Source organism: Lagopus muta, chromosome 17 (genome assembly GCF_023343835.1).
Source record: "Lagopus muta isolate bLagMut1 chromosome 17, bLagMut1 primary, whole genome shotgun sequence".
NCBI lineage: Eukaryota > Metazoa > Chordata > Aves > Galliformes > Phasianidae > Lagopus > Lagopus muta.
In genome coordinates, this window is record NC_064449.1 from 8,172,574 (window position 1) to 8,188,652 (window position 16,079).

General features: G+C 50.5%; 2 protein-coding genes and 5 non-coding genes across 7 annotated transcripts; 1 reads left to right on the plus strand and 6 right to left on the minus strand.

Annotated features, from left to right (window-relative positions):
* Nucleotides 1-77: 77 nt before the first annotated feature.
* Nucleotides 78-1,671, minus strand: UBC (ubiquitin C). The gene has a single exon (XM_048964020.1). It carries the CDS (start codon nt 1,102-1,104, stop codon nt 190-192), a length of 915 nt encoding a protein of 304 aa, XP_048819977.1. The 5' UTR covers nt 1,105-1,671; the 3' UTR covers nt 78-189.
* A 581-nt stretch (nt 1,672-2,252) lies between these two features.
* On the minus strand, nt 2,253-2,324 carry TRNAA-UGC (transfer RNA alanine (anticodon UGC)). Its single transcript has one exon. It is a non-coding gene; the product is annotated as a tRNA-Ala (tRNA).
* A 263-nt stretch (nt 2,325-2,587) lies between these two features.
* On the minus strand, nt 2,588-2,659 carry TRNAD-GUC (transfer RNA aspartic acid (anticodon GUC)). Its single transcript has one exon. It is a non-coding gene; the product is annotated as a tRNA-Asp (tRNA).
* A 164-nt stretch (nt 2,660-2,823) lies between these two features.
* Nucleotides 2,824-2,896, minus strand: TRNAF-GAA (transfer RNA phenylalanine (anticodon GAA)). Its single transcript has one exon. It is a non-coding gene; the product is annotated as a tRNA-Phe (tRNA).
* Nucleotides 2,897-3,188: 292 nt separating this feature from the next.
* Nucleotides 3,189-3,260, minus strand: TRNAD-GUC (transfer RNA aspartic acid (anticodon GUC)). The gene has a single exon. It is a non-coding gene; the product is annotated as a tRNA-Asp (tRNA).
* A 113-nt stretch (nt 3,261-3,373) lies between these two features.
* Nucleotides 3,374-3,445, plus strand: TRNAA-UGC (transfer RNA alanine (anticodon UGC)). Its single transcript has one exon. It is a non-coding gene; the product is annotated as a tRNA-Ala (tRNA).
* Nucleotides 3,446-3,962: 517 nt separating this feature from the next.
* On the minus strand, nt 3,963-15,951 carry DHX37 (DEAH-box helicase 37). The gene is made up of 27 exons (XM_048964349.1): nt 15,784-15,951; nt 15,015-15,184; nt 14,768-14,880; nt 14,112-14,415; nt 13,540-13,688; nt 13,198-13,290; nt 12,739-12,835; nt 12,314-12,427; nt 12,002-12,103; nt 11,411-11,525; nt 11,193-11,288; nt 10,714-10,790; nt 9,846-9,984; nt 9,529-9,605; nt 8,980-9,212; nt 8,726-8,837; nt 8,081-8,187; nt 7,776-7,964; nt 7,432-7,556; nt 7,034-7,150; nt 6,768-6,940; nt 6,277-6,391; nt 6,005-6,142; nt 5,597-5,691; nt 5,122-5,195; nt 4,570-4,667; nt 3,963-4,360 (listed from the first exon to the last, which is right to left on the minus strand). The coding sequence occupies exons 1-27, from the start codon at nt 15,890-15,892 to the stop codon at nt 4,278-4,280; spliced, it is 3,414 nt and encodes a 1,137-aa protein (XP_048820306.1). The 5' UTR covers nt 15,893-15,951; the 3' UTR covers nt 3,963-4,277.
* Nucleotides 15,952-16,079: the final 128 nt, after the last annotated feature.

A 16,079-nucleotide genomic window follows, 5' to 3' on the forward strand; every position in this document is an offset into this window, starting at 1 on the left:
TTGCATAAGGCAGTTTTATAACACCTTTATTATCTGGAAATTAAGTAACCAGAATTTATTAGATTGCAATTAAGTAACTAAAATAGCTGCTTGAAAGATTTAAGAGACAGCAATCTTTGTGGATGCAAGAATTTTATTGGAATGAACATGCGCAGAGGAACTTTTTCTTGGAAGCAAGGAATCTCTACTTCAGTTACCACCCCTCAGGCGCAGCACCAGGTGCAGGGTGGACTCCTTCTGGATGTTGTAGTCAGACAGAGTGCGCCCGTCTTCCAGCTGCTTGCCAGCGAAGATCAGCCTCTGCTGATCGGGGGGAATGCCCTCCTTGTCCTGGATCTTGGCCTTGACATTCTCAATGGTGTCACTGGGCTCAACCTCCAGAGTGATGGTCTTACCTGTCAAGGTCTTCACAAAGATCTGCATGCCTCCTTTCAGGCGCACGACAAGATGGAGAGTGGACTCCATCTGGATGCTGTAGTCAGACACAGTGCGCCCGTCCTCCAGATTCTTGCCAGCAAAGATCAGCCTCTGCTGTTCAGGGGGAATGCCCTCCTTGTCCCGGATCTTGGCCTTGACAATCTCGAAGGTGTCACTGGGTTCCACCTCCAAGGTGATCATCTTGCCAGTCACGGTATTCACAAAGATCTGCATCCCTCCCCTCAGGCGCAGCACCAGGTGCAGGGTGGACTCCTGGATGTTGTAGTCAGACAGAGTGCGCCCGTCTTCCAGCTGCTTGCCAGCGAAGATCAGCCTCTGCTGATCAGGGGGAATGCCCTCCTTGTCCTGGATCTTGGCCTTGACATTCTCAATGGTGTCACTGGGCTCAACCTCCAGAGTGATGGCCTTACCTGTCAAGGTCTTCACAAAGATCTGCATGCCTCCTCTTACGCGCAGGACAAGATGGAGAGTGGACTCCTTCTGGATGTTGTAGTCAGACAGAGTGCGCCCGTCTTCCAGCTGCTTGCCAGCAAAGATCAGCCTCTGCTGTTCAGGGGGAATGCCCTCCTTGTCCTGGATCTTGGCCTTGACAATTTCGAAGGTGTCACTGGGTTCCACCTCCAAGGTGATGGTTTTGCCAGTCAGGGTATTCACGAAGATGTGCATGTTGGTCTGGAAGGGAGGTCAGCACACGAGATGATGACGTAAGCAGCGCCCATGCCGCTCTGTGACGTCACAGGAGGACCCGCCCACACCCCGAGGGGCGGGGCCACGCGTCTCCTCCCCTTCCCACTCAGGGCGCGCGCCCACTTCCTCCATCCTTGGGGCCGCTGCTGCGCCTGCGCGGCCGCCATTTTCCCGGTGGCTCCCTGTTCCTATCCCGTCTCCGGATCGCGCTGCGCCCGCGAGCGGAAAACGAACAGCCGGCCCACACCCCGTCCACACGCTGCCGGCTCTGCCCGCCATCTTGGCCCGCCGCAGTTTCCCCCCCCCCAGCGCTCTCCGGTCCAAGCAAGCAGCACACGCTCGGCCCTTCCGCTCCTCACACGCGTCCCGCCACCTCTCCTCCCCGCCGAACCGCGGCTGATCCCAGCGGTACGCTCACAACGGCGCTCGCAGGCCAAACCCACGGCACACCGCGGCCCGCCTAAGTCTCCAACTACGCCACACGTTCCCTCCAGCCCCGCGCCGCTCAGATCACTCCGCCACGCACTACTTTCCCGCGGCCGTTGCCACCGCTGTGCGGCGCGGGCGGCAGAGAGCGCGGGGCGGGGCGCGGAGGGAGCAGCGGCTGTCGCGGCGCGGTGATGCGGCTCTGAGGGCTGGGAGGGGATTGGCGCTCGGCGCGCAATGCGGGGGGGCACAGAGCGCGGCCGGCATCCGTCCGGTGCGGAGCGCCGTGTGGTAAGGTTTGTGTCAAGTGAGAATGTGGTCCTGGGACGTGGCTCTGCCAGCTGAGGAGAGATCTGCCACAAACATAAATAAGAAATAACGGTTGCTGTGAACAGAGCAGTTGTGCAGTTTGATGGAACGGAGGAGATGAGGCACCCGGTGGCTCAGCCGTGTGAGATCTGCACGGGCTCAGGTCTGTGCTGCACCAGCGCTGCTCGGCTCGGCGCCTCCTGCCTTCCTACTTGCGGGCCGCCGTGCATTCGCAGAGCCGTGCTTTGCAACGAGAAAAACGAGAACGTGGTGTTTGAGCGGTGAGGAGAACCGAGGGGCAGATGAGCCGTTCCGTGCCGCAGAGCCTTGTAGCGCGGCAGCTGCTGCTGAGTGAACGCGATGACAAAACTCACTAAAACGAAAAGCGGCGCTGGAGATGCCGGGGATTGAACCCGGGGCCTCATACATGCAAAGCATGCGCTCTACCGCTGAGCTACATCCCCCTGCCCCTATTGCTCACCCCCCCAGCCACAGTGCTCCCTCGTCCATTCATCTGAGCAGGGGACGATGCGCGCCGCGGAGCCAGACGGGGAGCGGCGCTGTGCGGGTTTCGGGTGTCTCCTGGAGCACAGAAGCGTTCTGTGTGCGCGCGCGGCTGGCTGTGTGTGGTTTTGTTTTTTTTTTTTTTCCTCTTCGGAAGCCGGAAAAATTCGAGGGAGAAAAAGTGGAGGAAAAACCTCAGGAAGAAACAAAAAACAACCACCACCTCCCCGTCGGGGAATCGAACCCCGGTCTCCCGCGTGACAGGCGGGGATACTCACCACTATACTAACGAGGACGGTGCGCACCCTTTCCCGAGGCCTGTCCAGAGCTCGGCCCCACGCGGGCGCTGCGTGCTGCTGCCGCCCAGAGCACTTGGGCAGGGGGAACTGCGAGCTGCTCTGCTGCAAAACGACAGCTGCGGGGGGAACTGGGGAACAAACGAGGGACAAAAGAAAGCCCTGCCGAAACCCGGGATCGAACCAGGGACCTTTAGATCTTCAGTCTAACGCTCTCCCAACTGAGCTATTTCGGCGGCGAGACGACGGCTGTCGGGCTGCCAATACGACCCCGCCCAGCCCCGCTCGTCCCTGAGCTCGATGCGGCGCGAGCACGTGCGGACGGCCGCTCGGGGCAGTGCGCGGCTCCGGGGTGGGCTGTCGCCTGGGATCCTCCCCATATCTCCCATCGCTTTGCTCTAAAGCCCCGGAAAACGGATAGGCCCCCGGCACCCCGCGGTAACCGCCCCCCGCCACGGCCCTGAGCGCCGTCGCTGTGCCGGGGCGTCCAGAAGAAAAAGCTGCGCCGGCGGTCAAAATGTTAGTTGCCTCCCCGTCGGGGAATCGAACCCCGGTCTCCCGCGTGACAGGCGGGGATACTCACCACTATACTAACGAGGACAGGCACGCAGTCTAATCCCGCTCTGCTCCTGCTACAGGGCTGCGGCTCAGCTGGTGGCGCGCGATGGCTGTTGAAGGATGTCCACATTCTGCGGGCGGTGTGCGTACAGCAAGGGGATGTAGCTCAGTGGTAGAGCGCATGCTTTGCATGTATGAGGCCCCGGGTTCAATCCCCGGCATCTCCACGTTTTTCCGTCTTCGTTTTTCGGCTCCGCTTTCATACCTTCCACACCCCTTCCTCGATTCAGAGGCAGGAAGCGCTCTGCAAAGCCAGCTACCTTGCTTTCACTCACCAAGACTCCCTATATATAAATATCTCACCTTTGCTGTTTGTAAATCAACACCACGCTTAGTTTTTTTTCCCCCTCCCAAACAGGCTGCAAAGTGCATTTACAACCCCTGCTGCTGGAGTTAGTGCTGAGCACCATGGCTCTACAACACCAAAGCTTACGAAACAAAAAACCTCTAGTTCTTAGTGTGCTGTAACTCACATAACTCACATAACCCACACATTTTCTCACTTCAGTTCTTCCCCACACAGTTCTATAGGGCGAAAGGCAGCAACTGGGCAGCACTATGAGGCTGCAGCCAGCCCAGCATGAGGGGAAGGCTCAATCCTTGGAACCTGCAGAACCATGTGAGGAAGGGCCTGCGAAGGTCTAACATTCCTTACGACGCACTGTGTAGAAAACGTTTCTCCCATCCAAACCAAGAATTACATATATTTATTGTAGTCCCTATGACTAATATAGTCCAAAGAGAAACTTCAGCAAAACATAACTGGTAAAATACAGTGGATAAAATTATCCAAATATTAACAATATAAAGCACCCACCAAACAGCTGGTGGGGCTTCTGAGAGCATAGCAGGCTGAAAACTGGAGCCAAGAGCCAGCTAAGAGCCACAGAAAGGCACTGCTAGCGGCCAGGCAGTCCTTCTGATCATCAGATCTTCCTGGAAACCAATGCTCCAAAAACACTTTGGAGAAAAGGAGCGTCCCAAGAACAGAGCTGGGTGTCACACTGCTACTGGTGGCCACTGCTTGGCTATGTCCTCGTGCATAACCTCAGGGATCCACTGGCAATAGGCCGCGAGCAGATCTGGAATAGAAAGAGAGCAGCAGTGAGATGGCCTAATACTGATCAACATCCATTTGGCTCCTTCACAAGAATCAAAACTCACAGCATGATGGATTCTATTCAAAAAATAAAAATTTGGAGTATATCAAGTGAAACAGTCCACCTTACATGTACCTCAGAAACGACAAAGTCCTCGGATAGGACTAATATTTAAGTAGTAAGTCACTTACACTTGGGGTTTTTCTTCCATGCAGCCAGCAAAGCATCACGATTATCACAATTTTCAGCAACCAGAGCCTGCAGGAGGAATTCTGTCCTGGGCTGAAGCCTATGTGAGTCCAAGACAAAACGGCACCATAAAGCAATGAAGCAATGACCATCAGCTCAGTTTAGCAGAGTTACAGCGTTCAGCTCACCTTTCTGAATTCATGCTCGTTATCAGTGAGGGCTAAATACAGCTGTAAACACAAGGACTCTGGATATAGAGACATTTCCTTAGCTCAAGAAAGCCCTCATGCACTTGTACTGAGCCACCCACAGAGGTCAGTGTGAACAGTGCATTGTGTGCTTCCACCCAGCCCATACAATACTGCAAGACAGTTTTTCTTGATTAAAAAAAAAAAAAAAAAACAAAAGCAAACACCCAAAATTACAATTTTCACCTCTCTGCAAGGAATCCTCAGCTCACTGCCTCATACACCCTTCCCAGAGTTTAATTTTTTGTTATTATTTTTCTGAGAAAGTTAAAAGCATTCAGTGGAGAAAAGCTTTTCACAACTTACTTGGACCACGTTTTGAGCATTATGAGAGGACTGGAGAGCAGACACTGGCTGTAAGAACCCAATTTCTCAATGACCTGTGAGATACGTTGCAGAAAGCACATAACAAACAAGGTAAATTGTTCTGTGGAAGCAATCATCAAAGAACCTGAATTGCTGTAGGTTTCAGCCCCATATCCTGTATCCCCAACTCTCCCTTGCAGATCTCCGTACCAACTTTGACCTGATTGCCCTGCCTGATGACTCGTCTCTCAGAATGGAGACACAAGAACCACAGCCTTTTTCCTCTGAGAAAACAGGACTTAAATTTGGGTCTCTTTCACCCACCAGCTAATTCTCATGCCATTCTGTATTTTCAAGCTCTATCCCACCTCACCAAGTTTAGCACATTCCAGCAGCCATTGGCAAGCCTCATCTTCAGAAACTGGGCTAAAACACTGCTAATGTCCAAGAAGTGTTGCAACCTGACCACACATACCTTTCCTTCAAGCAGGAACCTGGCAAAGTATTTATAGCGGTCGATACCTTCTGGATAGTCAACCTCGACAGCAGGGAGCTGCCAGCTAACTCGATCTGGAAAGAGATCACAAAGTCTCCTCAACACCTGATGAATATAAATGCCCACATGGACCACCAACCCTGGCAGCCTCTCTCTTTAACAAAAGTTAGTGATGGATATAAAACTGCCATGCCAATGGGAAGACATTAACATTTAAACACTTTAAATCCTGTGAATCTGCTCAAATCGCTGTCAAGCCCTTTGAAGAGTCCAAACTGAGCTCTACCCTTTGATACTGTGGACAGCATCACTAAGAGACATTACAGTAACTGACTACAGAGCAGCTCTCAGGCAAAATGACCGAGAGAGACATTGTAAGAAGCTTACAAAAGACACTTGGCCTGTGACATCGAATTCTGCCTGTTTCAGGGCAGTACGATGGAGGAGGATTTTCCAGAGGTTTCCCAAAGTGGCAGTATGGTGGCAACAGAGCAGGAATCCACTCGGGTTCAACTGCAGACACACCTGAGAAAGGGAAAACACACCTGAAGGAAGCCTTGCTGCCAAGAGCTGCCACTCAGTAGCAGTCCTATGAGGGAAGTTTTCCACTCTGCATTCCTAATCAAGTCTGCAGAATGGATCATCACACACAGTCTCACCTTTCATGTACAGTTTTGCAGTCTCAACAATTTCTTGATACACCACAAACTCTGGGAGCTGCTTGAAAAGGACTGAGCTTGGATGGATAAACACTGGGTCGTCCAGAAGAGCGGTCTGTAAGAAAGCACAGAGGATTGAAGCAGAGTAGGAACAGTTACTGGCAACCTCATTTCTTGATTGCATCAAATTTCACTCTTGGATACACGTTTATAACTTCTTAAGCGATGGAGGCATTTAATAACACTTTTCTTTTCTGTTCTGTTTTCTCTGGGGACATTAAGCACTCTGTGAGATGGACTAATGGCCCTTTTACTCTTTTACAGCAATTCCTGCACAAGGACTTGGAAACTGCAACACTGGAAACTTCAGGGGCAAGAAGCTGGAGAAAGCCAACACACACAGTCCTATGGCAGAAGCCCAGGCTTTGTAGAGTGCCCCTCTGCCCTACAGACACAAGCGAAGAGGAACTCAGGTCAGCTGAGCTGTTTACCTTGTAGGCATTCTTCCACTTATCGTCCAGGAGTTCCTCAGCCTGAACCCTCCGAGCAAGGTGGTCCCCCAGCCCTGCCAATACGATCTGTCGCAAATAAGTCGCTTGTGCTTCTGTTGGGGGCTTCATCTTCGGGTCAACGTAGAGGCCAGCATCAGTGCAGACTGAGTTCACTGCAGGGGGAAAAGGAAAAAGAGAAGGTGAGTTAAGATTCAGCTGACTGGTTTGCTCCCAAAAGACGACAGTTCCCCCTAGAATCCAATTACCTGCTGTTGTCAGCTGCCCTCTCAATCGCCTGATTTCCAGCATGGCTTTGTAGCGGAGCCCGTTCTCTTCACAGAATTTAGGAGTACACCCAGAGTACTCACAGGCCCCCACTGCTCCTGGAAGCGAATAGTCAAGCAGAGAAAACAACTTCACAAACGAGTTCTAATTAAACCAACTGTGGCACAGTGCTGTCCCAGTCAGCATGAGCATAGTGCAGTTCCCACTCAGCCAGGGCCATTTGTCAGCCCATGATGCCTCGACGCTGCCTTGATCAGCCCAGGAATTACACCTCTACACTCAGTCCTACAGCAGGATGGGTTTGTATAAAGCTGAGGTCAGGGTGATGGGGAGAGGAGAATGGAAGTTATCAGCATAGGGAAAGTTCTGTGTGCAATACCTAACATCACCATGAGGTCTCCAAGCTTCTGCAATTCCCCTTGCCCAGCCCAGATCCTCTGCATCTGTACAAGCCTTCCTTTCTTCCCCTTCAGCTTCACTGTCTCTTCCTCACTTGCTGCTGGCCTAAAAGAAACACAGAACGGCATGAATCAGATTGTGCTCAAGAGAGGCATCAACATCCCTACTGGGCTGGATGGAGCCCCAGGCAGCCTGAACTAGTGGGAGCTTTTCCTGCCCATGGCAGGGCATTGGAATTGGATGGGCTTTAAGGTCCTTTGCAAACCAAGCTGTCCTATGATGCTATGGTTCCATATAAACTGGGAATTGGGCTCCTTCACTTACCTGTCAAACTCTTCGAAAAGCTCCCGAACAGTCATGGCAGACACAATGGTAATGGTGTAAGGCAGGCAGTCATGCTGCCTGCTTAGTGCCAGCATCTTTGCATAGCGGGGGGCAACAGGAAAAGTGGCCATTACTCTGCCCAGGGGACTAATAGGGCAGCTCAGCTTTGCTGCCTGCTGCTCCTTCAGCCTGTGGGGAGAGAAGTCATGCAATGAAGAAACATCTGCATTCATGAAAACCAGTGTTTCTGCCCTTGTGGGTGCTTTATCCCCACGAGGAAATATGTTGAGGACCACAGCCATTACCTTCCTGTCATAGGAGGCTCCTTCAGGGCACCCAGGGCTATCAGTAACTCCTCAGCTGCTGCAAGTGCTTCTGTTGGAGGTGGTGTTGGGAATGGAAAGTTGATTACCTACAGGTAGCAAATAAAATGCCTCTCAGTACATGACCGACATGGCAGTCTGGATCAGTAAGAAGCCCTGGAAGGGAGTGAAAACCTCACCTTCCATTACAAAGACCAAAGAAAAACATTTAGAATGTGTGCCAGAAGCAAGAGGAAAGGACATATAATAGGAGGAAATGCTTAGAACAAAACCATTAGGAAATGTGGAAACAAGCATGACCCTCAGCTGGCACTGACTGCAGGCACCGCCTAGAGCAGGCTGCTTAATGTCCAACTCTAAGCACTGTGCTTTCTGAAAGCACACACATAGCTCCAAACACAATCCCTATTTTGACAGGGGACTTTTCAGCAGTGAAATGATGCAAAAGCTCTTATGACCAGAACAGATCTGGTAAGGTCTGCTGAATTCGTAACAGCATCCGCATTTCACAGAATGGAAACCAAATCCCAGGACCCTCATTTCTAACGTGGATTTCTGTTCGTTTCTGGCTCCAAAGGGCAACTACTTTAAGGAGCTCCATAGCACAGAGCCAGTCTGACACCTCACCTTTTCTATATTGAGTGCCTTCATTTGCAGGATCAAGTCTTCCACTGGTCGCTTTGTAATTTCTGGTGCAGAAAATTTCTCAAAGTCCATGAAGACAGCTGAAGAATACAACCTAGTGGACCAGAAATGCTGCTTGGAAACTTGCAAGAAATCTTAACTCATGAAATGCGTGCAAAAAAAATGGCAAGGGATTTAAAATTAAAAGGCAGTTGAGGGTAACATTTACACAGCCCTCTTCCCAGCAGCTCGCTGACCTGTAGCAGTGCCCCGGTTCAGTCCGGCCTGCACGACCTGCCCGCTGGTTAGCTGATGCTTGAGATATCCAGGTGACTCTGAAGGACGAAACCCCGGTGATTTTGTCATAGAAACGCTTCTTCACCTTTCCACAGTCAACCACGTATTTGATGCCTGGGATGGTGAGCGACGTCTCTGCCACGTTGGTGGCTACAACACAGAGTCTCGTGCCAGGAGGAGGAGGCCTGAACACCTACAACAAACAGACGGGCGTGTGAAATGCATTGCCAACAAAACCCTTGATGCATCCCATAGCTGTGAGTAATTCTGACATGCTACAGACTATTGCTTTTCATCTCTCCCAGCCCACTGGACCGGGACATCAGGGAGAGCACAGGCCAAGCAATGCCTGCTCCAAACCCAGCCTATCCTGTCCATTGAGCCATTCCAGTCTGCCCACTGGCAGTGGTTCAAGATGGACCTTTTAGCTCACAAAACACAACAGGCTTAAGACAGCAATGCCACCTATCAGTCAGGGTCATTTGTTCTTGTGACAGTGAATCCTTTACCTTTGCTTGTTTTTCTGGTGCTAGCAAAGAGTAGAGAGGGAGCACATAAAGAGGAAGGGATGAATCTGATTTCTCTTCTGTGAAGAAACAAAGCAATAATCTTTAATACATAGTAAGTCAGCTTCTAGGCTTATCCCCAGTGATGTCTCCAGGAACATAATTTGTTAAAAAGCAGCAACAAATTACTTGGCATAAATCTCAATCAGAAAAACTTCACTCTTCCATTATGCAAACCCAATGTGCTGTCACACCAGCCTAGCAAGGGACAGCTATTTTATGTCACACGTTTCACAGCTAACTGTAGGTGAATGCCAAACCTTCTTCTGAGTCTCCATCTCCTAAGTCGAGGTCAACATCAGATCCTGCAATATCATCATCAGTGTCAGCATCTCTGTCTTCATCTCCTTCATCCACCGGTACAACAGCGTAACTGTCCAGATTGATTTGGGGAAGTGTCTGAGGAAGATGGGGAAGAAGACGATGAAGTGTAAGTGGGAACACTGACAGCATTTCATACAGCTCTGAAAGCAAAGCTGAGCATTTATTCCAAGCACTTGTTGACAGAGATTCAACAGAGATTGGGAGATTTTGTCTGTGTTTCAAGGCTAAGATTCAGCATTTCTTAACTGTGAGAGTCAGGGGACAGCCCAAGTCACAATTTCAAACAGCATTCTGTGCTGAGCCATGTTTCTTCACAGGGAGGATTAGCAAAGGGTAATTAACACTTCTTCACACCACTCCAGCTACCAGGACCCCAGACCAGCAGACAGTGCATCTGCAGCATCAAGATCTCCTCCCAGCACCGTGCATGTGGGAGCTGGGCAGAAGCCAAATGCTACCATCCATCACAGACACATCAGACTCAATTCTGGGTAACAGCCAGAGCAGAGGCAGCCCTGGAGACAGCAAGTCTGCAACTCCTTCCATTACCGTTTTAAGGTCAGTACTTAGCTGAAATCTGTCTCCTACCCACAGTATCCAGGGACACATTTTAGCACTCTGCTGCTTGTAAGGCAGTACTTAGGAGTGCAAGCAGTGCTACTGTATTTCTGCAGGGATGCATGCAGGCCACAAGGCTTCATGCGAGCCTAAACCAGCCTGGTGAGAAACACCAGTATGCAGTAGTGCTCTGCTGCAGGGAGGGCCCTGCTCTGTCTCTGGGAGGAATCCCAGCCATCACAGTACCGCAGCTTTCTTCCGCCTTCTTGATTTCTTAAATTTTCGCATTTCTTCCACTGATTCTTTTCTGTCATCATCATCTCCTACAAAAACAGCCATCAAATCACCATCAGCTGTGCACGCTTTCATCTCAGAAAAAGGAGTGTATAATCTGCCCCACTCCCACCTCCTGCAGGATTCCAAAGGCACTGCTGAAGGCAGAGCGGACAAGGAGCCATACTGAGGACCAAGAGCAGCACACAGCAAGCATGTGCCATGAGCTTGAGAAGACAACTAGCTGAGCTATGGCAGGATTTCGCTTTCTAAATCCATCCTGGGAAATTCCACTATCCTAGACCGTACCCCCAACCCTTGTCTTGAGAAATTTTAAAATAAAAATTCTTATTTTAGGTGCAAAGGAAGCTCATTTCTCAGAGAGGGGAATTTAATTCAATTCCAAGTTTAACTCCGTTAATTTAAGCCCAGGTCTTATTCAGTAGCATTACCTGCAGTGCTGGTTTTTTGGAAGGGAAAGGCTTTCCTCAGCCTCCTACAGAGAGAGTGAACTTCTGCCTGGCCTGTCAAGAACACCAAAATCCCACCTGCAAGAGATGAGATCACTCTAAATGCCATGCACCACTGCTTAAGTTACCAAAAAAAAGCTCAAAAAATTCTACAGGTACATTAAGTGTGAAGAATTTGAGAGGCTCCACAGTGCCCTTACCTGAGGGTAACATCCGATGGATTTTACACACCTTTCGGAAGCATTCCCCACTGTAGTCATCCAGGGGAGTTTTCTTGTTAAAATGAACAGTGACAGGGAATTGCCTCGCATCCACCTAGAGAAGAATCCAACAGCAAACAAGCCATGTTTGTAATGCCAGCACAGTCACTGCAGCCCTTGTGGCAGAACTAGATATGCATATCCTGAAGTCTGAGCAGCTTTTGGTTTGGTAACCTACAAACCACAGGACCCATGTAAGTGATCTGTGTTGGCTATGCTGAACACCATGAAACCAAGAGGGAAACTCAACAGTTCTCTCCTGGATTGAGGCTTCCTAACCATAACTTCCAGTCTTCCAAAGTAATCCAATTCTGCCAGGGCAAATTCTCTGATAGAAGTGGAGAGAAAACCACTGAGTCCCAAATGACAGAACAGTATAACCAGAACAAACCCATACTTTAAACTGACATCCAAAAGATTTAGGCACGAAATGGGCAGTTTAGAGCATCTCATTTCTTATTTCATAGAGGAAACCCCCGCTGTATTTTCAGCTGCTCCACCTGGCACAGATCCCAGCGAGAAGAACCGTACCTGTAGAACAGGAGGTGTGACAGCAAACAGCCTGGTGTTGTCAGTGAAATCCTCCACGCGGAGGGTGGCTGACATGATGATCAGCTTCAGCGGCAGCCCTTTCTGCAGGGACACACAGTTGTCAGCCTTTGCCTGCAAGCATGTGGCACTTAGGCTATACAGCACAAGAACTACTGGCATTGGACACAAGTGTTTTCTAATAAGCCAGAAATTTTAATTACTTGTGCCTGGTGGCACTGCAATCAGATGCTGTGTGAAAAGCTATCTACTGGCACCCCTTCCTCGTGTGCCTTCTGCCCCACAGCTTCTCACCTTCTCCCGAAGAGGCACGATGCGGGACAAGAGCCCTATCAGGATATCCGTGTACATACTTCTCTCGTGGGCTTCATCGATAATGATCACTTTGTACTTTAACAGCAGAAAATCCTGAGAAGAAAAATCGATTGCACTGCATAAAGCCTCTTCTGAGTCGCAGGCATTTCCCCTCGTTGCCACACTCAGGCGCAGTCCTGCGCAGGCAGTGTAGCACAGACCCAAACTCTCAAGGCCATGCGAAGCAGCCTAGTTCCCAAGACTCCTGCTCTCATTTTACATAGCAAGAGAACCCCAGCTGAGAGACTTCTCAGTGCTGAAAGGGATTTTGGTTGGAAGGCTGGCAACAAACCCACACAACTTGGCTGGCACCTCCTCAGGCTGAAGATCCCTTTCTTCTCCCAGCAGCAAGGGCAGTACCTCACCTTCTGCACTTCTTTCAGCAGCACACCGTCTGTCATGAACTTGATTTGTGTCTCATCTGTGACATTTCCTTCATATCGTATTTGATACGAAACCACTCTGTGAGGGAATAGAGGAGAGACACAAGGCATGGAGGGAAGCAGGAAATTAGCGTGCAGGTCAGGAAGCAGCCTTCAGCCTAACTAAATGAGGACTCGATGCCAACATACAAAAAGATGCACCCCAACAGCCCACCAGGGCCTCACACACAACAGACACCAGAACCTGGGATATGCAGCAATTCCACCCCATGCATCTGCATGTGCTTCTACAGATACCACCACAGCAGTCTGTAAGTAACCTGCCACAGATTCTCACCAGAGGCAGAACAGCAACACACACATTTCTGTTTCAATCTATCACATGTGCAGTGCATCTCAGTGTAGCCTTCCCAGCAAGGTCCCAGCAGGTTTCCTTCTCACCTGTGTGACAAATTCATCTCCTTAGCGACGCGCTGAGACATGGACACTGCAGCCACACGCCGGGGCTCCGTGATCCCAATGATGCCATCTGAACTAAAGGGACAAAGAACAACAAGGGGGGGTTGTTTAAAGGTTTCAAAAGATTACTTATGTGCAAAGGGTTTTGCAAGTCACAGCTGTACTCCCTTCTGGTTTTTAAAAGCTCCTTCAGCGTGGCCACTGCAAATCAAAGAGTGAGCTCCCAGTTCAGCCATTTCAGAATGCAGGAGACAAATCAGAAGTGACCGAGCTCAGCCTCAACTTTTGTAGCTACATTTGCTGCATACAAAAGACAACTCCTACCTGGTATAACCAGCTTCATAGAGAAACTGGGGGACCTGGGTGGTTTTACCACTGCCCGTCTCTCCGCATATGACGACAATGGGGTTCTCATTAATGGCTTCCATGATGACTTGCTCTTCAGCCAGAATGGGCAGCTTTAGTCTTGCTTCCTAAAATAAAAGACATGGTTTACACACATCATTTAGTCCTCCCAAGGATTGAAAAGTGTTTCCTAACTCAGATGACAAAATCCCCAAACAGGAATTCTGCAAGGTTTGAGGCTCAAAAAGCTTCAAACCAGTGAATGCCTAGAACCACTGCCATGCCTAGAACTAGACTCACCCAAACAGCTTCTCAGAAAGCAGCCACAAGTTTCTGCACTTTAATTTGTGAAACTACAGAATCTCCTGAGCCTATCAATACCGCATTTCCAACAGAGTCCTTCCATAACCCTGCTGCATCCGTTCAAAGGCACACAGAACTCTTCCCAGTTCTGGAGAACAGCCTACTCACATCAAATGGAATAGAATGGTAGTGTCTGCAGTGAACTGCAAGATTCATTCCTAAGCCCGTAGGTAACTGCTCAGCCTCACCTGAATCTCAGGAGATCTGTCCACTGGAACAAAAACCGCAGGCTTGCACGACGGTTTGCTGGACACAGCAGGGGCAGCCTGCTGGCTCACCATGGGCTTCTTCGTGTCTTCCTCTGGCTTCCCAGCACAATTCACATTACTGGCTGAAGGCTTTTCAATTTCTTGTTTCTCTTCTTTCTTCTCCTCAGAGCAATCGGATCCATCCTCAGGCTCTGATTCTGAATCTGAGCTGTGTCTTCTCTTATTTGCACCGCTGATGCTCCTGATCTTCTCAGGTACAGCACTGCCTGGCTCCTGCAATACCCTAAAACAACACACCACCACGTGAACTACAGCGACAGGATGAGAGGTGATGGCCTTAAGTAGCACCAGGGGAGATTCATACTGACACTAGGAAAAAAACAGGCTGCCCAGAGAGGTGATGGGATCACTGGCCCTAAAGGCGTTCAAGAACTGCGGAATTCACACATCTTGTACAGCAAACAGTTGTACCACTGAGTCACTGGGTGAGCCCAAACCCGGAGAAAGAACTCCTGCACAGTGGGCATCATGCAGCACTAAGACAGGTTCCCCAGGCAGAGCGAGAAAAGAAAGATGCAAAGGTTGCCACAACCACAGCAGTAAGTCAGAAAGGTTTTCTCCCTGCACTGCTTTACCTTTTGGGCTGATACATGCGTCCCCCGATGCCAAGCTTAGAAGTGGTGTACAGAAGCTTCATTTCTGCCTGGGAAGCCTGCACCTCGCTCAGCTTGCTCAGCAGCTCAGCGCGCTGCGTGGGAAAACCAACTGCAGTCAGTACTGATAGTCAGCGGGAAGTAATTTCATTTAAAGATTGGCTCCCAAGTTAACTACCATTTGAAGAGGGGGAACCAATGCCAGAATTACTCACAAGCAGCACTGTACCTGTTTTTTCTTTTCCTTCTGTTCTAAAACTCTTTGCAAGTTTTTCTTCTGTTTCCTGCTGAGAGGTTTCTTCTGCTGTTGCACGACACTCGGTGCTTTCTTTTTCTTCTCTTTCTTTGCTGGCAGGACCAGGGCATTGCTCCCATCAATTCCCTTCAGTGGTGCCCCATCTGCAAGCATCCATGTGTTACTCAGCAGAACCCAGAGGGCCGGTGTCAGCATACTGCTCAGTGGCCAAATCACACATTGTACTGGATACAGCCACTCCAGGCAAACACAACCCTCCCTGCCAGTCAGAACCAATCCCTCTTGTCAGTAGGAACAAAAACCCCATGGCATGGGGGGCGGAATGCTGCAATGCTTGCTGTGGCTGCTCAGCTCATCCCCTAGGCTTATGGCACAGCACTAACAGCACCTTTCCTCCGTTTTTTGCAACCTTACAGCCAAAGGATGTAGAGCAGCTCAGGGCCACATGTGACATCACAGTCTCTACCAGAGACAAGCGACTTCTAGTAGAGAAGTCTGCATTAGTAATGCTTTGATAATAATTGCATGAGAAAAGTGATTTAAAAACCCACAAACAATGGCTTTGATAATGCAAGCGTTAAGCACAGAGGTAGTTTAATAACTGGATTGCCTTAGTAAAGAACAGTCTAAGTGATGCAGAGCCATTACCACCCATCCAACACGACCTTTCCAGACCACGTAACGGCCCAACAGCAGCGCGGTGACACCGCAGCCACCCCAAGCTGCACTGCGACCCGCGCACCTCCCAGCTCCAGCTGCAGCTCCGCCGGTTCGGCCCCAGCCGCAGGGAGCTGCTCGGTCCCGCATCCCGCCCGCGCCCTCCAGTTGTGCCGCCGCCGCGCGCGGCCCATATCGGAACCGACCCGGCCCACGTGCAGCGCCAGGCAGCCCCACTTCCGGGCACCGCGGTCTCGCGAGGAAGGGCGACGCGTACGCGCAGGCGCAGCACAGAAAAGGGGCGTGGCTTGTTAGTTAGGGGGCGGGGCCCAGGGGGTGGGGGCGGGGCCGCAGCGCTTGGCGCGCCGTTCGGCACCGTCA